Here is a 23,318-nt window from a genome sequence, read left to right as displayed (position 1 = left end):
AGGACTTTGCGGACTGGTGGCCGCAGAATCACCTTAGATCAACCCCGGGAAAACCAAGGAGTTTTTTGTGGATTTCTGCAGGAAACAGTACTCACCTGCATCGTTGAACATCCAGGGTATGGACTTCGACAGGGTGCCCTCCTACAAGTACCTGACTGTTATTCTCAACAATAAACTGGACTGGGCTACAAACACGGACGCCCTAATCAAAAAGGGACAGAGTTGCCTCTTCCTACTCAGGAAACTAAGGTCTTTTGGGATTCAAGGGTCACTCCTTAAGACATTCTTTGACTCTGTGGTGGCTTCAGTCATCCAGTCTGGAATTGTATACTGGTCAGGCAGAATCACCACCCGGGACAGGAAAAGACTGGAGCGCCTGGTCTGCTCGCTGGACTCTCTGGAGGAGGTGGGCAACAGACGGATGCTAGCTAAACTAAAAGCTATAATGGACATCCCCTCTCGCCCCCTCCTGCCCACCCTGACAGCACTGGGTAGCTCCTTCAACCAGAGACTGTTACACCTGCACTGCAAAAGAGAGAGATACCGCCGGATGTGGAAAAAAAAACCTGGACTCATGCATTGTAAATAGCACAGCCACCTTATGTTGAGTCAATACAGTTATACATATATCAAATATGCTTTTTATTCTTGTATATATTTTTATACTTTGCTCTTGTACAAGTCTTTTTATGACACTTTTTGTGCAGTTGTACATTTCAGTCTCCTGACATTTTCTTTTGTGCATAAAATACTTTGTTTTATCTTTTGACTCAAAAACAAGACTTCCGGAATCTTCCGCACAGCATCGCACACAGAGACATTCGAGGTTTCAAGGGCTGGATGTTTACGCGACGGACACCAAGGCTGACCAATCAAGTGTTGCTAACGAGTTCAGGCCCCGATTCGCCGAGCACGCTTATGATTGGCTGGCTAGAGTATGTGGGCGGGAAGGAAATCCCTCTTAACAGTTGACGCTCTGAGGAGGAGGCACTAAGCTCGTTTACGGTTGCCTGTGTAGAGTATGTGGGCGGGAAGGAAATCCCTCTTCCCAGTTGACACTCCAGGAGCACACGATGCATAACAAAAAGTAACATTTCAGTAACATAATTACTGAATTATATGCCAGCAGCTTCAGTCATGGCTTACTGAAGACCTAAGGATATATGTCGTTGTACGACAGTAGGTGTGAATTTATTTCACGACCGTGAGAGCGTCTGTGTTTTATACTTCCCCGTTTAGTGTTTGACTTAAACATACATTCCATAGGAAAATATAGCACTGAAGCAACTTACGATCAAATTCACCATGCGAACGACCGCTCGGAACATATCTCGTTCGTAAGGTGGGGAGCGTCTGTATATGTACCTCTTTGTCAGAACTGTAATTGAATATGGACTTGTGATTTAACTCCCGTCTCACATGAGTATATGCTCAAGCAATAGAAAGTTGATTGATGTTTCCCTATCGCTTCAGCTGACAGTGGTCTTTCTTTTGCCAGACATGTTTGAAGGGGAAAATTAAACACATATCTTAAATTGCTGTGTAATGTCTAAAAGACTTTGTGACTGTTTCATTAAAAAACCATTAGGGGCTTTCTCGGGGGTAATCTTACAGATGGGTTTCAAGCCAGGGAACGTTAAAAAAGTGTAATTTGATTCGAATGTGATGAGCTCTGTTTCACTCCACTTGCATTCCAATGGGTTTGTCGTCGCTGAGTTAAGTTTCCCCACAAGGTCCATGAGGAGGGAGGAGAAAGAGGCCACGTACTGACATTAGAAAACCAACATTACTGAAACAATCACTGTCGTTTTTTTCTGTGCCAGCTGCAAACCATTTTGTGACCGTCTGTTGTTAATGTTAAAACGAGCGTAGACACAGCAGAGTTCAAATACTTCTATGTAGCTAATATTTGATTGGATTTAATGAGTGAATGATTTTCTTTGCATTTATATCACCAAATGTGAATTACTATATTTAATAAGTGCACTTGTATATACAGGCACAATTTTATGAAACCCTTCTTTGACCAATAGCTGGGATGTGTTTACCAGTTAATGCAATTCAATTGAAAACAATGGCGCTTAATTTCATTTTTGTTTTTCTTCCTCAACAATAAATACAGTAAAGTCTCGTGATATCGATATCGGATATATCGATAGTCCCGGTTATATCGATACTATTTCTATGCACGCACGGAGAAAATTACATGCAAACAGGGTCGGATATATCGATAGTCCCGGTTATATCGATATTTTTCGGACTCCCTTGAATACCGATATAACGAGACTTCACTGTATATATATAAAGTAAAACTTATGCAATACTCTAAGCCGCTATGGTAATTCAGTCTTCTAACATTCATAACTGGAGCATTGGGTCAATTCCTACTAAAAAGATGAAATTCTCTCTGTATTTGTGCCGTATGATAGACTGACACTCTGTCCACATGGCGGTGGCGTTCAGTTTGGTTTGTCCCATCAGGTATCTCCACAGCCAGTCAGTCGTCTGCTCAAATTCGTCTTTCATACGTCCCAGCTCTCGGTGAACTTGAACCGGTTAAACGTTTACTATCATCCATTCACTAGGTGAATGGATTTTCTTTGTTTAATTTACAGTATGTGTGCTGTACACAGCACCAGCTATTGTTGTTGAAAATCATTGTAAATCTATAAACAGTATCTTTCATTTTTTTTATTTTTTTTTATTTATTTTTTTTTAAATCTAGAATACTGTTCGGCTGCCAATCTACAGTAAAATATATTGGCAGATCACTTGGTGGCAAGTACAGTGAGACCTCAACTTACGAACTTAATTGGTTCCCAGACAGAGTGTGTAAGGCGAAAAGTGTGTATCTCAAAAAAACATTTCCCATAGGAAACCATTAAAATGGGAATAATCCGTTCCCTGGTTTCCATAAAATATACTTTTCAACTAAATAAGCCTTAAGACTACTCACAACATACCTTATTCTATGTATAATAAATGTGCAATTGTATTGTAATGAAAGAAATACACTGCATTGTATCATAAAGTCACTTTATTTACATTTGTGATGGTCATTGATGGCTTGATGGAATGGCGCCGGAGGTCAAAGGGAATTGCTGTTTGGAAAGAGAGGCGCATTACATGAGGACTGTAATTAAAGAAATAAACTGTGCTGTAAAATAAAGTTTTATTGACCTATTATTTTCGATGGTTGTCGATGGCTTATGGAAGGAGAGTCACCTTCCATAAGGACTGTTGGTAACTTAACCTCTGGTGCTGTTCGGTCATGTGCTTCCGCCGAAGATCACTCCGCCAGCCGTGGTGGGTGTGTATTATGAAAATAGTGCTTATTATAAGGTTTAATTTTCAGAAATTTGACATTTGTAAGACGAAAAGTTTGTAAGTTGAGGTGTGTGTAAGAGGTCTCACTGTATATAGTTGTTAAGACACAGTAGGTGTAACCTCAAGGGGGAGCCCTGTCGAGCCTGAAATGGAAGATAGGGCCTCTTCATGGCGTGTGAGTGTGGGTGGAAGGGTGGGAGCGGAGTTGGGTTGAGGGGGGGGAGGGGGGGGGGGGCTCTAGCTGGGTTTTGTCTTGATGAAGACTTGTTGGGGTTTCCTTCATTTATTTTATCATGCCAAGCGCTTCGCCCTTCACTGCTTGGCCTCCAATCTCCAGGCCTTGTCACTTTGATGTCAGCATGAGTCTGCGAGTGACTCTCAGTGGAAAAACAAAGGTAAACGTGAGAGCGTTTGCCCGACCGTGACAGCACTATCTTTAAATTAATTGCTTTTCTTTACCTGTAGTATGACTTGTTAGATTTTGTTTTTGAAAACTATTGCGTTACTTTTCAACTGTGCTGATATTAATTCCAATTCTTCAATGGTCTTGTCCTATTAAGGTTTTGTTGTGGCTGGCCTTTGGATGTTGGAGCTGTGAATGAATTGCCTTCATCAGGATGAATAAAGTTTTCTTAATATCACTTAGATGCAATGTGTGCCCTTTTATGTACATAAGCAAAATGTTATTATAAAAAAAAAACGGTTTGGATGTCAGGCACATATCATAAAATATTTGTTTTGGGCTTTCAATACGTGCAGCAAAATTTTGGCTGTATACAGGCTATGTACTGTAGTGTATATTTTGAAGTATGGTAATAACAAAAATGTCATGAGAGGCAACATAGATTAAATCTGTCAAGAATGTCCGTCTCATATTTTGGATTTATACAAATAAACCTCTCACACTATCTCCAAAGACAATCTTTCTGATAACCAGCAGTGACAGCAGGGTTCAGCTAATTTTCGAGAGGCTCAAATGAATGTCAACACTTGAGAGACATGTTTAAAACACTGCCTCTGGGTCTCTCACACTGCCAGATGTCTGCAGGGGGTAGAGGTTAGGTCTGGCCTTCCTGTACCCTATCTCTCAGCTGGTGCCCACTTACACTCATGCTAGGAGGTCCCCCGTTGCCTTTAGGCAATGCCCCTTCCATTCTTCTATAGCTTTTTTTATGCAGGTCTGTTCGTTCTTGTGATGTAGTCTTAAGGATTTTGCATGATGTCCATCAGGTTGTTTATTTCTTAAAGGACAACCGACACCACTTTTTTGTTTCCTAACTGACATCACAAAAACATGTTATAGCATCTAAAATACCCAAAACACGCAGGATGATATTTTTAGTCAAATGCAAAACACCAATAAAAATGACCAAGTGTCTAAAAACTTCAAATTGAACCCGGAAGTGGCCAGTTTCAGAAGGTCCCGCCCCCTTGTTCGTGGTGTCACGCCATGACGTCTTGCCTTGCTCGAGAATCAAAACAATGGCTTCAGATTCGGAAAATATGCTTTCCTGTTACTCATCCAGTTATGCATATGATTCAAATAGTTCTGAAGAGGAAAGCATACATGTTTGCAATCGATTAAATAATTTATTCAGTGTCATTTTAAAGGTATCCGGACAGAAATGTAGCACCCCAAAAATGCAGAAGATGGCGACAAAGCTCCGTGGAAATGGGTTGATTTGTCTCCTGGGAATTTTTGTCAGTGAATATCAAATAGTTGTCTCGGTGCAACACACAACGATTCACCATCGCGTTATTTATGTGTTTTCCTTCTAATCTCGCCATCAACACAAAGTTTTCAGGCCAAACAAAGTACCGCAAAATACATTGTGTGTCCTTTCTCGGTCAGGGGCGTTCCTTCCATGACGTGACGTCAGGAATCGTCACCAACTCAAAAATAAGACTTCCTGAATATTCAGCGCAAGTCTTAAAACGTAAAATATAGCTATAAGCGGTGGAATCTTTGTAAAATGCGCTTAGTAGAAGTCATTTGAAGCGATTTTACAAATTATGGACACAACTTGTCCGGAGGTGTCGGTTGTCCTTTAAATGAATTAACTTCATAGGGATTCAGGCGTTGCTTGTCCGATTTGACCACAGTCCCCATTGCATACCTCCTTTGTTCCTCCCAGCCCATTTTTCCATTTTGTGCCCTTCCGTTGTAAGCTCATTAGCCATTTACTATGGAGGCAGCATACAGTAATGCTGTCCGACAGATTCACTCTGAGAAAAGATGTGCCCCTCATGTAATTTACTGTCTAAAGGGATATTGAGTGTTCAATTGCGCTCCTTTCTCCTCCAATTTCAATTTGAGGAGTCATATTGTCTTTGTGTTGTCATATTGGTCATTTAGTTTTTTTGTTCTTTTGACTTCAAGATGGCACCGCAAGAGTGGCTGCCTTTCCAGCAGCTCGTGTATTTTGTTTTTCTACTTCTTTCATAACTTTACTGCTGTGAAATGTAAATTTCTCCACACTGCGAGACAAATAAAGGTAAATCCAATCCAGTCCAAAACTAGTATGATCTTAAAGCCTGAGCAGCTATGCAGTTCATTGGTTATAAATATTTGCAAACTTCAATGATTTAATTTGGCAAATGTTTTTTAAATATATTCATTTATTTGTTTGATCTATTCTCTATGTCCGTGCAGTTCAGTTCCAACAAGAAAAACGTTTACGTAATTTCCGGATTATAAAATGCAACATTTGTCACAAGCTTTCAACCCTGCGGTTTATGCAACGATGCAGCCAATTTATGCATTCTTTCAAACGGTGGCCAGTGGCGCTCGAGCACTAAGGGTAAGAGTAAGACAGGGTGAATATATGTGCCGAGAAAGATGCAAATTTAATGTAGCTTTGCGTGTGAATCGTGCATTTAAAGTGGCCTTCCGAGTTGAATGGGAGGCTTCGATGACCAGCGGCGAGAAATCGTCTACCTAAACTGGCCGTATGCGAAGAGCAACTTTTGCGCAAGTTTGCCAGTGGATCCTGATAGCGTGGGGCAGTGTAAAAAAAATCAACCATCACCAACGGGTTTCGAAAAGCCGGTCTGTTGCCTGAAGAAGAGGACAGCACAAGCTCGGGAGTGATCTTACCTCAGGATGAAAGTGACACTGAATGCAACACCAAAAGAGAGGATAAGAGCGTGTGTGGCGAGAAATATCTGCCGCTTTTCCAATCCGATACGCAGGAGGAAGACTTCCATGGTTTCAGTTTACAGTAGGAATATGAGGATGGCTTTCAGCGACTTGCTATGTTTTTGTAACCAGCCCTGTTACTGAGTTCTGACATATTTCTTCCGTGTCGCAGTGACTTGGTATGTTTTTGTACCCAGACCTGTTTGCTTTAAGAATGCTGATAGAGAAGTACAGAGAAGGTCAGAAGGAATTGCATTGTGTCTTTGTAGATCTGGAGAAAGCGTACGACAGCGTGCGCATAGAAGAGCTGTGGCATTGCATGAGGAAGTCTGGAGTGACGGAAAAGTATGTCAGAGCGGTGCAAGACATGTATCATGACTGTAAGACAGTTGTGAGGTGTGCTGTCGGTATGACTGAGGAATTCAAGGTGGAGGTGGGACTCCACCAGGGGTCAGCTCTGAGCCCCTTCTTGTTTGCTATGGTGATGGACAGGTTGACAGACGATGTGAGACAAGAATCAGCAAGACGGAATATATGTGTGTGAATGAGAGGGATCCAAGTGCAAGAGTGATGCTACAGGAAGAAGAGATAAAGAAGGTGGAGGATTTTAAGCACTTGGGGTCAACTGTCCAGAGCAATGGAGAGTGTGGAAAAGAGGTGAAGAAGCGTGTCCAGGCAGGCTGGAGCGGCTGGAGAAAAATGTCAGGTGTGATGTGTGATAGAAGGCTTTCAGCTAGGATGAAAGGAAAAGTGTATAAAACGGTGGTGAGACCAGCCATGATGTTTGGACTGGAGACGGTGCCACTGAAGAAAAGACAGGAAGCAGAGCTGGAGGTAGCAGAGCTGAAGATGTTGAGGTTTTCTTTGGGAGTGACCAGGTTGGATAGGATCAGGAATGAGTACATTAGAGGGACAACTCATATTAGAGGCTTTGGAGACAGTCAGACTGAGGTGGTTTGGACATGTTCAGAGGAGAGAGAGTGACTATATTGGGAGAAGGATGCTGAGCCTTAAACTGCCAGGCTGGAGACCGAGAGGAAGCCCGAAGAGGTTTATGGATGTGGTCAAAGAGGACATGAAGGTAGCTGGTGTGAGAGAAGAGGATGCACAAAACTGGGATAGCTGGAGGACATTTATTCACTGTGGCGACCCCTGAGGGGAAAATCCGAAAGGAAAAGAAGAAGAAGACCTGTTTGTGAATGCTAACACGTTGCTGCTGTGTTACTGCCGTGTCTCACTTTTACCGGCATGTTTTTTTAACTATCCTTGTTAAGGCTGCGTTATAACCGTAATGCTTGTTGGGTTGCTGCCGTAAAGAGGTAAGATCAGGCACAACAAATGTAGTCCGACCGGACGCGACCAGAGCTTGACCAATTAACTTGATTTGCAGGCCCGAGCCCGAAGCAAACCCGAAATTTCACGTCATTTGTGAGGACAAGAGATGATTCATAATAAGAAATGAAAGCCTTTGTTACGAAATCAAAGTTAAAGAAGTAGAAATATTTACATTTTCTTACAACATTTTTCTTGGTTTTCATGAGCCTCTCTGCACTTCAAACAGAACCCTGAGACTGTCCCAGAGCATGTGCATTTATACGGAGACTACGGAGATTACACACAGGTGGATTCTATTTATCATCATCGGTCAATTAGGAAAACATTGGATGATTCAGAGATCCTCTCTGAATTTCTGGAGTGAGTTTGCTGCACTGAAAATAAAGGCAAATATGCCAATATATGCCAAATAATATGGCATGCCCCACTTTTTCAGTTTTTTATTTGTTAAAAAAAGTTTAAATTATCTAATAAATGTTGTCCCACTTCACGATTGTGTCCCACTTGTTGATTCTTGACAAAAAAAATCACATCCTTATGTTTGAAGCCTGAAATGTGGCAAAAGGATGCCAGATTCAAGTGGGGCGAATACTTTTGCAAGGAACTGTATACTCATGTTTTACTTTTTTCCCCTTTTATCATATAACATTTCACTCCTTTTGAAAAGAAATGTCTCACAAACTTGAAGCATGTTTACATGAGTTAATATACGACCAATATGTTCAATTCAACATCATACGTGAATCTCGGCTCTCATAACCATTTTGTGTTCTGTGGTTTATGACTCTGATGGCGTCACTATGGTTTCGGTATTCAACATTTATTAATGAAGAAATATGTTTCTCAGCAACCTATAACCCTGAACGAGTTTTAGGGTTTCCCAAAAGTAAAATAATGTGGTTAGGGTGAAGGTTTCCTGAACATGCTGGAGTGGCCCTTAAACAAGCTACCAAATTTCTGAAGTCAAAGTACCATAGAGCTTGCCTATCAAATTGCCCTTCAAATCTCCCTGTCCTGCATGTTTATGCTAGTGCTCCATATATCGTGCCAAATAGATTGGATTTGAAATAGAACTATTAAGTGGCAAATCCATCCATCCATTATATGAAACACTATTTCGTCTTAATGTCTTTCATGCTATCAATTCCAATCACCCGTAAGCGCCTTGTAACAATGTTTCAAAAGGTGCTGTGTAAATTCATCTCATGTTATAATAATAATAATAATGATAATAATGCTAATAATAATAATGATTGTAATGATAATTTGATAATTCGATGATGTGGTAATGTGATAATTTGTCTTTTAATGTTTTTATGTTTTCATGTTTGTTTTAATGTTTTATTTTTATATTTTTATATTTTTATATTTTTATATTTTTATATTTTGACATTTTTATATTTTTATATTTTGATCTTTTAATATTTTAATATGCTAATATTTTAATATTTTAACAATTTAATAACAATGATATTAATGCAATAATAATGGTAATAACAATACGTATAACAATAAGAATCAAAATAACAATAACAATAATAATTTAATAATAACAGTTATAGTTATTAAATAACAACAACACCATTAATAACAATAAAAACAATAATTTGTTTTATTATTATTACGACTATAATACATGTGTCATCCAAATGTATTTGTAGGGCCTATCGTGGGAGAAAAGTCCGCTTGGGATTAATCATGACCGAAAGAAACACTGAAACTCAGTGCTGCTTGCTTTCTGCCAGCTAAATGCAGAACTCACGTTGCACATACAGTATTACATTTGTGCACACGACAAAATAGTAACACACTCAATTGCAAATATTTTGTGCTTTCATCCCAAAAGTTTTCCACCCAGATTCATCTGTGATTAGAACTTGAACAGTAGCTCTCATCTTCACGCGAGCGTTTTTATTTTTCTCATCAGGATGACCATGAGAGCGGATCTAGCTCAACAAGTCGCACCGTCTCAGAGAGTTCCAAGGCTGTCGGAAAGCCTCGCCGACTGCAGCAGGCTGCCCCCAGTGATCCAGACCTTCCCCCAGGTAAATGATGGCCCAGAAAAGTTTAACCAAAGACTGGGGGCGGGGAATAAAGGATAAAAACAGTCGGCTGCCATTTTGTTGTTAGAAGAATGGGCTCGTTCGCGAACATGTCACTCATTGAGGCAGCTCCGTGTACAAAAAAGTTTGTATGCCAATTTAAAGTTTGTATGCCAAGGTAAAATTTTCATAAATGTAACGTTCGTAAACCGAAAAGTTTGTATGCCAAGGGGGCATTAAAGTGGAACAATGCCTCCAGAGGGTTTCCATTTAATACAGTATTATACATAATGTATTATGCACGGAATTAAATAAGTTCACTGATTAAAAACATGTTGAGGGGAGAAGTGGGCGTATCTGTACAGCTTAATTTTACAAACCTTCATTTTATGCAGTTTCAATGAATTCATTCGCTCAGTCTGAACATGGTCAACAACATATAAAATATGTTTGTTAATATGTTAAATTTTGATTCGCGATTTCTCTGCAGACATTCCTGATAGTTTTCTTGTTAAACATCGACTGCATGCTTTGCAGAACAACTTCTCATCAAACTCCTTCCTTTCCTTTTGGCTTTTCCCGTCAGGGGTCGCCACAGCGAATCAGTGTCCTCCATCTAACCCGGTTTTATTCATCCTCTTCTCTCACACCAGCTACCTTCATGTCCTCTTTGACAACATCCATAAACCTCCTCTTTGGTCTTCTTCTCGGTCTCCTGCCTGGCAGTTCAAGGCTCAGCATCCTTCTCCCGATATAGTCACTCTTTCTCCTCTGGACATGTCCAAACCATCCAAGCCATATTTTCATTGTATGGCTCATCAGATTTATTCCTCTGTAGTTACTACAACTCTGCACATGTCCCTTCTTCTTGAAAATGGGCACCAGTACACTTCGTCTCCATTATTCAGGCATCTGTTCACCATCTAAGACAGACATGGGCAAACTACGGCCCGCGGGCCACATACGGCCCGTTAGGGTTTTTAATCCGGCCCGCCGAATTTGCCCAAATTATAGTAAAAACAGTGTCTGAAAGTTGCCTGCCCCATTTTTCACAACGTGAAACACAATGAGAGAACTAATCACATTAAAAAACATTGTCACAAAGTATAAAGTTTTTTTTAAATCAAGAATGTACCTACTAAAAATGCTACCTTGCTTAATTTACGGTAAATAAGCATGGCTGTAGATTTTGCTGCAGTAGTCGATTGTCATTGCGGTGCACAATGCAACGTTTGCATTGATTCCTACGAGCCACTAAGCCCCTTTCATAAGTCTCACGTACACTTTACAGTCACGGTTTAATGTAAATTTACGTTTTGTAGCGTCACATATGTTGTTAGCTTCTTTTGAATCTTTCTTCTGGGCTGAGGTTCTGTGCATCTATTTTGGAAAATGACATGCAATTGCACGACTTTATAACGCTTGCGAAAGTCCGGAAGAAAAAAGCAGGCTTCTGATTGGCTGCCGTGCCGAGTATGCAAATTTCTTCTGCAGGTAGCCTATGTCTGTGTGCTCGGCGACGGTACACGTGTATTGTTTGCGTGTGAAGGCGAGGGCGTCAGTGAGGAGTTTGTTGAGCGCGCGGTCAGGACAAACCATCTATGATTTGGCGGAATTTAACACAAGTAGGTATTATTGAGCTTGAATATTTCGTTGTGTAATAATATGTTTTGAATGTTGAAAGTGATTCCATTTTTCAATAAATGTTGATTTCTTTAACTTTGCCCCTTCGATGAAAACTTAAGAACAGACGCAATCTTGATAAATCACAGTGCATATGTTATTTTAATCTATTTCCATTTCCTCCTCCAAGTATCTGCGAAATAGTCTGTAAACGCCATATTCCTTGAGACAAATTTATTAACTGATCAGAGATATTTTTCACATTTGAAAGACAGTTAATAAATTGGGTTGTAGTGTTCTTACTGTGCTATGAGGTTTGTACACTACATTTGAAGGACAACCGGCACCATTTTTTTGTTTCCCACTGACATCAGAAAAACGTTTTATGGCATCTAAAATACCCAAATCAGGCAGGCTGATATTTTTAGTTAAATGAAAAACACCAATAAAAATGACTTCAAAATGAATCCGGAAATGGCCAGTTTCAGAAGGTCCCACCCCCTTGTTCGTGACGTCACGCCAAGACGTCTTGCCTTGCTCGAGAATCAAAACAATGGCTTCGGATTCGGAGAAGATGCTTTCTCTTTACTCATCCAGTTATGAATATGATTCAAATAGTTCTGAAGAGGAAATCATAAATGTTTGCAATTGATTCAAGGAGTCCTCCCATATCAATTCGAGCCGTCAATGACAGCAATGCAGCACCCAGAAAATGCAGAAGATTGCGCCCAAGCTCCGGTGGAAATGGTCTGATTTGTCAGCTGGGAATTTGTGTCAGCGAATGTCAAATAGTTGTCTTGGTGCAACACACAACGATTTACCATGGCGTTATTTATGTGTTTTCCTTTTTCTAATTTTGCCATCAACACGGATTAACACGAGGTTTTCAGACCAAACAAAATGCATTGTGTGTCACTTTCTCGGTCAGGGGCGGTCCAAACGTGACGTCACATGGGGATCGTCATCAACTCGAAAACAAGACTTCATGAATATTCAGCGCAAGTCTTAAAACGTGAACTATAGCTATATGCTGTGGAATCTTTGTAAAATACGCTCAGTCGACATCATTTGAAGTGATTTTATAAATTATGGACAAAACTTGTCCGGAGGCGTCGGTTGTCCTTTAATGCTTTAGGCTTAGTATTTCCGGCCCAAACACTCCCTCCAAATGCTCCTGGCCCGGCCCCTCTGTCAAATTTTAGAACCCAACCCAATCCTAGACACTTCAGTACCTCGATTGGTAAATCATCAGGCCTTTCCACCCTTCATCCTCTTCAGCGCCCTCCTCACTTCATCCTTGCTAATGTTTGCTACGTCTTGGTCCACAACAGTCACGTCTTCTACTCTTTGTTCCGTCTCATTTTCCTCATTCGTCAAGTCCTCAAAGCACTCTTTCTATATTGCCATCTCAATTCTCAAATTATATGTACACCTCTATAAAACAATCCATGTTAGAAAACTAACAAAATAACACAGTCTGCATTACTAACATAAAAACTAAATTCGAGCAATCGGAAAAGACACGTTTATTTTGGGAGGGGGCGGGGAGGTTGTAGAAGAAGAATGGGAAGGAATGGGTATTCAGCTTGCAGAATAGGTCACAGTGTAACACCCAAGTTATCTGAAACTCAGCATGCATGAATATATGAACTTAGATTCAGTCCTAGCTAGTTCTATCTGGGGAGGATCCATTTCCATGCCTGATGTTATGAAATAATATCACTCCCCAGCTGTTAAAGCAAGGTGCTTCACCCCAGATTCTCCCTTTGCGCAAAGGTAGGTGTGAAGGGAGAGTGAGAGGGAGAGAAAATCCCACCACACTTTTCCAGTCATGCACCAAGCTAACCAACTACAGTCCAAATCAGTGCCTGTGGCATTGCACAACTTTACTTCATTCATTGCCAGACATGCAAAAATGTGTCCACTCCAGTGCCAGGCAGGTGCGATATAACGAGACTTTACTATATATATATATATATATATATATATATATATATATATATATATATATATATATATATATATATATATATATATATATATATATATATATATATATATATATATATATATCGGTTATATCGATAGTACTGCTTATTACGATAATATTTCTATAAACGCAAGGAGAAAATATACATGCCGCAGGATCGGATATATTGATAGTCCGGTTATATCGATATTTTTTTCCGACTCCCGAGAATATCGATATAACGAGACTTTACTGTGTACAGTGAGACCTCAACTTATGAACTAGACACTTGTAAATATGGGTTGTTGCAATATATCAAAATGCATTTCTTGATTCTGCACTATGTACAGTCTTGTTTATAGAACGGTTTTTGCACATTTACATTTGCACGGTATACAGTTGACATTTTTATTTTGTTATGCTTAGAATATCTTGTTTTCTATCCTTTCACCCCCACCCCAACCCCATCCCTTTTTAATTGCTGCTGTGGACTGCAAATTTCCCCATTGTGGGACGAATAAAGGTATTCTGATTCTGATTAATTGGTTCCCAGACAGAGTGTGTAAGGCGAAAAAAAAATCCCATAGGAAACCATTAAAATGGGAATAATCCGTTCCCGGGTTTCCATAAAATATACTTTTCAACTAAATAAGCCTTAAAACTACACACTATATACCTTATTCTATGTCACAGGTGTCAAAGTCAAGGCCCGCGGGCCAAATCCGGCCCGCCACATCATTTTTTTCGGCCCGCGAAAGCAAATCAAACTTGTTAAATTCCATGATGATTGCTAAAATCTGAGCCAAAATTTCATATTTTTGGATGTCAACCACAATAAAAGTCATTATTCTTGACTTCAGATTTGAAAACGAGTCATTCATTAATTTGCTGTGTGCTCTATATGTAATATTTGAAGGGATTTAAACATTCTAATGGGTTCCCCAAATTCATAACGGCCCTCGAGAGGAAACCATAACTACAATGTGGGCCGCGGCAAAAAATGACTTTGACACCCCTGTTCTAGAGCAAGGCAAGACATCCTGGCGTGACGTCACAAACAAGGGGGTGGGACCTTCTGAAACTCGGCATTTCCTGGGTCATTTTGCAGTAGTTTTGGGACACTTTAACTCATTTCTCTTGGTGTTTTGCATTTGACTGAAAATATCAGCCTGCGTGTTTTCAGTATTTTAGATGTTATAAAACGTTTTTCTGATGTCAGTTAGGAAACAAAAAAATTGTGTCGGTTGTCCTTGACTGAATATCCCACCCTGGATACTGGAATACTGTGATTGATTTGTTGTTATTATTCGATCACCTTTTTATTTTCTCATTTTAGTGAAATAGAGGTGCTCTTCGAATTCAGTCAAAAATGACACTTTTTAGGCTATTCCCCCAACATTTCATCAGGTTATGTTGAAGTTGGCAGTCCTTTCATTGCGTGTAGGACCTGAAAGTCACAAATTGTTTTGGATCTCCCGTAGCCCAGCGCCCTTACCTTTCCCCTCTCAACTCTTGTGACTTTAGTAAACATTTTTCAAAAGCGTGTCTCTTTGGCTCGAGGTGAGGTGCTGGCCCATGTCAGTTGTTTATTGAAGGTCACATTTGTGTGATAGTTCATTGAGGGTCTTTGTGTGAGGCAAGAGTAAGCACGAGTGAAACATGAGTGAAAAACATCCCAGCAGTGGACAAATTAGATCCAGAAACGGAAATAACATTGCTGGTTTAGCGTCCAGGCTGCTGATGCAACAGCAGCTTTCGAACTGACCTCAGAACCACAGCCACACTCATACATGCTGCAGAAGCCAGAACACACACCAACTTTGGCACGCTCAAGCATGCAAAGCCAGGCACCTCTGTGACAAACAAACATTGCGTTTATGTCACCCTCCCCACTTGTCTCTAATGGGTCAGTCAGCAAAGTCTCAATAATTTTGTCATGTCTCGTAAGGCACAGCAGAACAGCATGCTAATTCATTTTAATCTTTTTTTTTCATTAGAGTATTCATGAAAATACAGGAAGATAAACATTTGGGTTTGGAAATAAAGTGAAAACTCAAGATGTTTGTGTAGTATGTTTTACGCTGCCGTGACCTAACAGCATACCGGAGAAATAAATGACGGCACCGCTCTGATGGTTTGGAGTTTTCTTTCTGCACTATTTTAAACTTTTTTTTTCAAATTGAAACGGTGCTTTTGCTATTTAGTTAGCTCTGACTTTATGATGGAAAATTTGGGGAGATGCCACAAGTGCGAGTAAAGTTTGAAGTGTGAATGAAGATGAAAAAAGAAAAGATTCTTTGGAAGCCAGAAACTGAGAGCCATGCTTTGTTTATTCAACTTCAGTCATTGGCAGTGGATATACACCCAGGTCGGTGCCCATCCTCCCAAAAGTTGCGTTCAACACTGGAGAATGCTTTGGGAAGAGCCAGCACCTGTTGTCCCAATGTGCGAAAAAGTTGCCAGATGCACAGAATTGCGGATTTTCTTCTTAAGTGAGGTGGCTACTTCTTGTAACTGGCCCTTAGATCATTCAGAAGCTCCTAACACTTTTACTGAGTAAACAATGCATCACAATAATTTTGGCTGACATTTAATTACAAATTCTTGGATTGGATGTGCCTTTATTCGTCTCGCAGTGGAGAAATTTACATTTCACAGCAGCAAAGTAATGAAAGGAAAGAAAGAAGTAGAAAAACTAAATACAGGGGCTGCTGGAAAAGCAGCCACTCTCGCGGCGCCATCTTGAAGTCAAAAGAACAAAAAAACTTAATAACAAATAATATGACACAACGAAGACACAGAGAGTCATTCATTCTTCAGCACTTTCTGAAACCTCTTTGTGACACGAAGCAGTTCTAGATGGAAGAGGAGAGTATCAAAGCATCCTTTTCAGCAATGGATCAGGGACGTCATGGTGGAATGTGCAGGTCCAATACAAGATAAATGTTGAAAGCAAACATGCGGCTATAGTATCCATTGACGAAAAGAGATTGTCTCACATCTCCTGTCCCACGTAAATCCGCTTCAATTCCAAGCCGCGACAGTTTCACATACGCATCGGCGCTCTGCGCTGACACTCCTTTCTTCTTATCGAGGGCTCCTCAAGCCATGCATTCATCCAGCTGCAGACTGTCCAACAGCACCGACCTTTCCGCTGAACAAAAAAAGCGACGCTCATGAGCGCACTTGCTGATGACTGCCTACTCAGGTGCCATCTTGGACTTCTCAACCCTTCTCAACTTCTTAACAGAAGTAAAAAGGTTCTCATTGCATTGCCTCTCCTTTTGCCTCCACTATGTTGACACCATTACCAGAGCTTGTTTGCTTCCTCCTTTTCAGATGTGATACTTTACATAAAGATACAAAAACAACCAGCCCAATCCTGGTTACATGTGTAATTTAGTACGTGTTCATCTCAATAGTGTTCAAAAAAGTCTGACATGCCCACAAGAGCTGTATTTGTGACATAGACCTTCCATGTACACTATCTAACCAAAGTGGAGATAACATTAACAGTTGCATAGAACCAGTTGGTCCAAACATATTAACACGTAGTTTGTCAATATATGTTGATGGAATACAGCTACATATATAAAAATACTCCTCTCTCCTGTTTCTTCTGGTGTGCCCTAAGGGTCTGTTCTGGGGCCCCTTCTCTTTATTAAATACATTCTTCCCCTTGGTGATATCCTCCGCAATTTTGGCATTCACTTTCACTGCTTCGCGGATGACACCCAATTCTAACTCTCCAGTAAACCTGACGCCTCTCTTCCACCTGCATCCCTTACACTTTGCCTCTCAGAAATTAAATCTTGGTTTTCTCAAAACTTTCTCAAACTAAACAGCAAAAAAACTGAACTTCTCCTTGTCGGTACTAAATCCCCCCTTCACAAAGCAAACAGTTTCAGGTCAAGAGCCTGGGTGTCATCCTCGATAGTACACTATCTTTTCACTCCCACATAAATAACATAACTCGGTCTGCATATTTCCACCTCCGTAATATCAATCGTCTCCGTCCTTTTCTCACCCCTCACACCACTGCTATTCTTATCCACAGTCTTGTCACCTCCCGTATCGATTATTGTAATTCACTTCTTTTCGGGGTCAATCAAAAATGTCTCCATAAACTCCAACTAGTCCAAAATTCCACTACCCGGGTCATCACTAAAACCCCCTCCTTTCACCACATCACTCCTGTCCTCCAGCAGCCCCACTGGCTACCTGTTAAACTTTGTATTGATTTCAAGATACTTCTGTTTACATTTAAAGCCATCCATAACCTTTTTCCCCCCTATCTGTCTGACCTACTTCAAATCTCCGTTCCCTCTCGGGCCCTCAGATCCTCTTCCTCCCTCCACCTCTGTATGCCCTCTGCCCGTCTCACCACAATGGGGTGCAGAGCTTTTAGGCGCTCCGCTCCCAAACTCTGGAACTCACTTCCACCCGACATCCGTAACATTGACTCCTTTCCTACTTTCAAATCTCACCTGAAAACCCACCTATTTAAACTCGCTTTCATGGTGTAGTTCAATCTGCTGTTTTATTATTTATTGTTTTATGAATGATTTTATTGTTGTATGTATTGTTTTTACTGTAAAGTGTCCTTGGGTATCCAGAAAGGTGCTTGTAAATTAAATGTATTATTAGTTGTATTAAGGTCATCCTGTCTACTTGATATCTCATTTAAAACAGATTCTTTTCTTACAGTGTATTGTAGGTGTTCAAATACCTGACATGTTTCGGCGTATACTTCCGCCTTAATCAGAGTGTCACAGTGTCCTTTTTTCAGCTGACACTCTGACGAAGGCGGAAGTCTATGCTGAAACATGTCAGGTATTTGAACACCTACAATGCACTGTCTGTAAGAAAATAATCTGTTTTAAATTAAATGTATTATTATTACTATTATTATTATTATACCTTTTCTTGATACTTGCACTTGCACTGATACTACTTTGCACTGTTTTTTATGAAACAGTTTTGCACATTTACAGTATACATCTCAATCTGCTGACATTTTTACAATGCTTAGAATATCTTGTTTTTTTATCCTTTCACACTGTTAGAATTAGTTAGATTCGCATGCTAAAAACATCCCATGTTATTTCATTTCTACTTATTCTTATCAATTAGTAAGTCCATATATGTATGTAGTTTAGTTTTCTGTATATGTTAATTAGTATACATGTACTCAGCTCATACTTAGTATAGAAATCCAGCTATCATGTTTCAGTCTAATAATAAATATTCCTGATTGTATCTAGCAGATGATAGGTCCTTTCCAAAGTGACATCACTCCTGTTGTTTATAAATGTTTGAGACGCGCGCTCTTGTCTCTCTGATCCTTGGCGTAGCTTCTCCCCTGGAAAACATCCTCTAGCTGCCTGATAATAAATATTCCTTTTTTTGTATATCACCTTGCTTCCTACTGATTTAATATTTAGACTATACAAATGGAGTGCTGAACCAGGAAGAACAACATTTAACGCAACACACACCTCACATCCCCTTTCAAATTGCTGCGGTGGACTGCAGATTTCCTCATTGTGGGACAATTAAAGGTTTTCTGATTCTGATTTGGCCTCCTTGTATTGTAATACTAAACCTTACTACTAAGGTTGACATTCAGAACAATTAAATGGTTTCATCTCCAGTATGTGGGAACGATATGGAAGAACCCTTCTTTTGCATGTCTGTCATTCAATCGCATAGAGTTTTGCAGAATCTGGTGGTGGGAAAATTGGCTCATGCAGACCTCTGAGCTCTGCCCCTTCAATTTTGCAATGAACTTGCTTGTGAGCTCGTGTGTGTGTGAGATCGTCTTGTCCAACAACATACACGTGTTTTACTTGCACCTGTTGAATGCTTATTGTGTTTCTTAAATGTGTGCTTGTTTTTGTTATAGGTTATGTACAGAGCCTGATTAGACGTGTGGTGAATAATGTGAATATTTTGGTGAACAACTTGATCTTGAAGTACGTCGAGGATGACATTGTGTTGTCAGTCAACATTACTTCTGCAGAGTGCTACACTGTGGACGATGTCTGGGAGAGGGCCTTCATGGACATCACTGGTAAGATGAATTTTGGTGAGGTCCGATGTACTCTCTTCAAAATAATTTTGCAGAATTATTTTCTGGGGAAACAATTGCAAATGTTTTGATTGCCAGACATGGTTAGTGGTATCAATGTCAGGCAGTTTTGATAAGTATCTATGCTTGTCTGTGACTGTAAAGTGTCCTTCAGAGCTTTGAAAGGCGCTTGAAATAAAATGTATTATTATCATTATTATAATTGCTTCACCGAATGAAATAGTTTTCATCCACTCTATCATTTTATTATTAATGAGGGAGGCTTGAGCAGCATGTATGGATAGGGATATAAAAAAAACCAACAAAACAAAACTGTATGCCAATGATCACCCGATGGTATCAACCCTTTTGACCAGCTGTGGATCATCCTTATCATGAAGGCCTGCATATGGACCGTAGGCAATTCATTCTGGCCTCGTCAAATAACATTCAGGCTCAATTAAGAATTTCCAGTGAATGAGATTTGGGATTCTCATTAAGTGCTCATGTTATTGTCAACTTTAATGTAAAAAATATATGTGCAACATACAACACACATGAAATTTCTTTCTTCGGGTTAGAGAGACTCCGATATTAACATGTAATTGTGCTTCTTCTACAGCTCCAGAACTCGTCCTTCGGAAAGTGATCAACTTTTCAGATTGTACTGTGTGCTTAGACAAACGGAATGCAAGTGGCAAGATTGAGTTTTACCAAGACCCGCTGTTGTACAAATGCTCTTTCCGAACACGTCTTCATTTTAGTTACGACAACATCAATTCAAAGATCCCCTCTGTCATCAAAGTAAGTAATAAGAAAAAAAAAAACCTTTCACTCTCTCTCTCTCTCTCTCTCTCTCTCTCTCTCTCTCTCTCTCTCTCTCTCTCTCTCTCTGTGTATATATATATATATATCTATATATATATATATATATATATATATATATATATATATATATATATATATATATATGTTTGTTTTGGCCAAGCTTTTACATCGGATGCCTTTCCTGACACAACCCTCTGTATTTATCCGGGCTTGGAACCGGCACAAGAAGACATATGTGCCTTTGTGGCTACAGAACAAGCAACACGCTCAGTAAAAGGCTCCCAAACATAAAATGGTAATCGGCACAGCAACATTCAAAAAAGCAAAAACTATACTCATATATATATATATATATATATATATATATATATATATATATATATATATATATATATATATATGATATATAGATGATATATAAAAATACGCGAGGATGGGATGCTGAGCGGCGTACGGGTGTATCGCTCTCTTCGTGACCAACTGTTGTTAATGTATACAATACTGTACTAAAAAGGTAAACATTCAGGTTGTTGGAACAGATTAAAACGATTTACATTATTTGTAATGGGAAAAATGGTTTCGGTGTTCAAACAAATCGCTTTTCGAACAGGGTTCTGGAACGGATTATGGTCCGTATATATATATATATATATATATATATATATATATATATATATATATATATATATATATATATACAGTGATACATCGGTTCTCGACCATAATCCATATATATATATATATATATATATATAGTAAAGTCTTGTTATATCGATATTCAAGGGAGTCCGAAAAAATATCGATATAACCGGGACTATCGATATATCCGACCCTGTTTGCATGTAATTTTCCCCGTGCGTGCATAGAAATAGTATCGATATAACCGGGACTATCGATATATCCGATATCGATATAACGAGACTTTACTGTATATATATATATATATATATATATATACACACAGTGATACTTCGGTTCTCGACCATAATCCATATACAGTAATTATTCACAATAGCCATTTCCATTCTCTTAGCAAAGTCAACCACCATCTGTCCTTCAGCGTTCCTCATCTGGACTCCAAACCTGGCCATCACCCCCTCATCATCGTTGTTTCCTGCGCCAACATGCCCATTGAAGTCTCCACCAATTACAACCCTCTAACTTCTCGGGATGTTTTGTATAACTTCATCAAAGTCCAACCAAAATTCCTCCTTCTCCGCCAGCTCACATCCTACTTGTGGGGCATACCCACAAACAACATTGAACATCACATCATCAATGTCAAGCTTCAGACTCATCATTCTATCTGATACTCTTTTTACTTCTAAGACAATCCTAACAAACTCCTCTTTTAAGATAACCCCAACTCCATTTCTCTTTCTGTCTTCACCATGATAGAACAACTTACACCCTGACCCTAAGCTTCTAGCCTTGCTCCCTTTCCACCTGGTCTCCTGGACACACAGTATGTCTCCCTTCCTTCTCTGCATCATGTCAACCAGCTCTCTACCTTTACCTGTCATTGTTCCTACATTCAAAGTTCCTACTCTTAGTTCTCTTAGTTCTACTCTTGGCATTCGATTTCTCACTTTTCCTCCGGGCACACCTCCCTCCTCTCCTTCTTCGACCAACAGTAGTCCATTTTCCACCGGCACTCTGAAGGTCATCAGTACCAATGGCGGCCGTTGTTAACCCGGGCCTCGACTGATCCGGTATGGGATTCAGAGGTTTGAGTCGCATATTTGTTTTGGCAAATTGTTTTACGTCGGATGCCCTTCCTGACACAACCCTCTGTATTTATCCTGGCTTGGGACCGGCACAATAAGACACTGGCTTGTGCCCCCTTGTGGCTACATTACATTATATTTATGTATATATATATATATATATATATTTACAGTAAAGTCTCGTTATATCGATATCGGATATATCGATAGTCCCGGTTATATCGATACTATTTTTATGCAGGCACGGAGAAAATTACATGCAAACAGGGTCGGATATATCGATAGTCCCGGTTATATCGATATTTTTTCGGACTCCCTTGAATATCGATATAATGAGACTTTACTGTATATATATATATATAAAAAAAAAAAAAAAAATCCTCGTCTCACCCACCATGGGTGGTGTCTGTCCCCATTTCAGCTCGGGTCCTCTACCAGAGGCCAGGAAGCTTGAGGGTTCTGCGCAGTATCCGTGCTGTTCCCAGCACTGCGCTTTTCTGGACCGAGATATCCGATGTTGTTCCCGGGATCTGTTGCAACCACTCGTCGAGTTTGGGGGTCACTGCCCCGAGTGCTCCGACCACCACAGGCACGACTGTCACCTTTACCTTCCAGGCTCTCTCCAGCTCCTCTCTGAGCCCTTGGTATTTCTCGATTTTCTCATGTTCCTTCTTTCTGATGTTCCCATCACTCGGGACCGCTACATCCACGACAACGGCTTTCCTTTCCCCTTTATCTATGACCACGATATCTGGTTGGTTGGCCATTACCATCTTGTCAGTCTGTATCTGGAAGTCCCACAGGATTTTTGCTCGGTCATTCTCCACCACCTTGGGAGGTGTTTCCCATTTTGACCTTGGGGTTTCCAGTCCATACTCCGCACAGATGTTTCGGTAGACTATGCCAGCCACCTGGTTATGGCGCTCCATGTAGGCTTTCCCTGCCAGCATCTTACACCCTGCAGTTACGTGTTGGATTGTCTCAGGTGCCTCTTTGCACAACCTACACCTTGGGTCTTGTCTGGTGTGGTATATCCCTGCCTCTATGGCTCTGGTGTTCAGGGCCTGCTCTTGGGCAGCCAGGATGAGTGCCTCTGTGCTGTCCTTTAGGCCAGCCCTCTCTAGCCACTGATAGGACTTCTTGAGATCAGCCACTTCTGCTATGGTTCGGTGGTACAACCCGTGTAGGGGCTTTTCCTCCCATGATTGTCCCTCTTCCAGCACCTCATCCTCTGTTCCCCATTGACTGAGACATTCTC

At 40.3% G+C, this 23,318-nt stretch overlaps 1 protein-coding gene across 1 annotated transcript in view; it reads left to right on the top strand.

Moving 5' to 3' along the window:
* vps13b (vacuolar protein sorting 13 homolog B) overlaps positions 1–23,318 on the top strand; it is a 378,602-nt gene that overhangs the window by 15,052 nt on the left and 340,232 nt on the right. The window contains 3 exon segments of the mRNA XM_088999785.1: positions 9,729–9,846; positions 19,341–19,508; positions 20,128–20,309. Of these exon segments, the coding sequence (XP_088855911.1) occupies positions 9,729–9,846; positions 19,341–19,508; positions 20,128–20,309 (468 nt within the window).

This window comes from Hippocampus bargibanti, linkage group LG06 (genome assembly GCF_051943395.1).
Source record: "Hippocampus bargibanti isolate YZ-2025 linkage group LG06, ASM5194339v1, whole genome shotgun sequence".
NCBI lineage: Eukaryota > Metazoa > Chordata > Actinopteri > Syngnathiformes > Syngnathidae > Hippocampus > Hippocampus bargibanti.
This window is presented reverse-complemented; position numbering and strand designations above follow the sequence as displayed.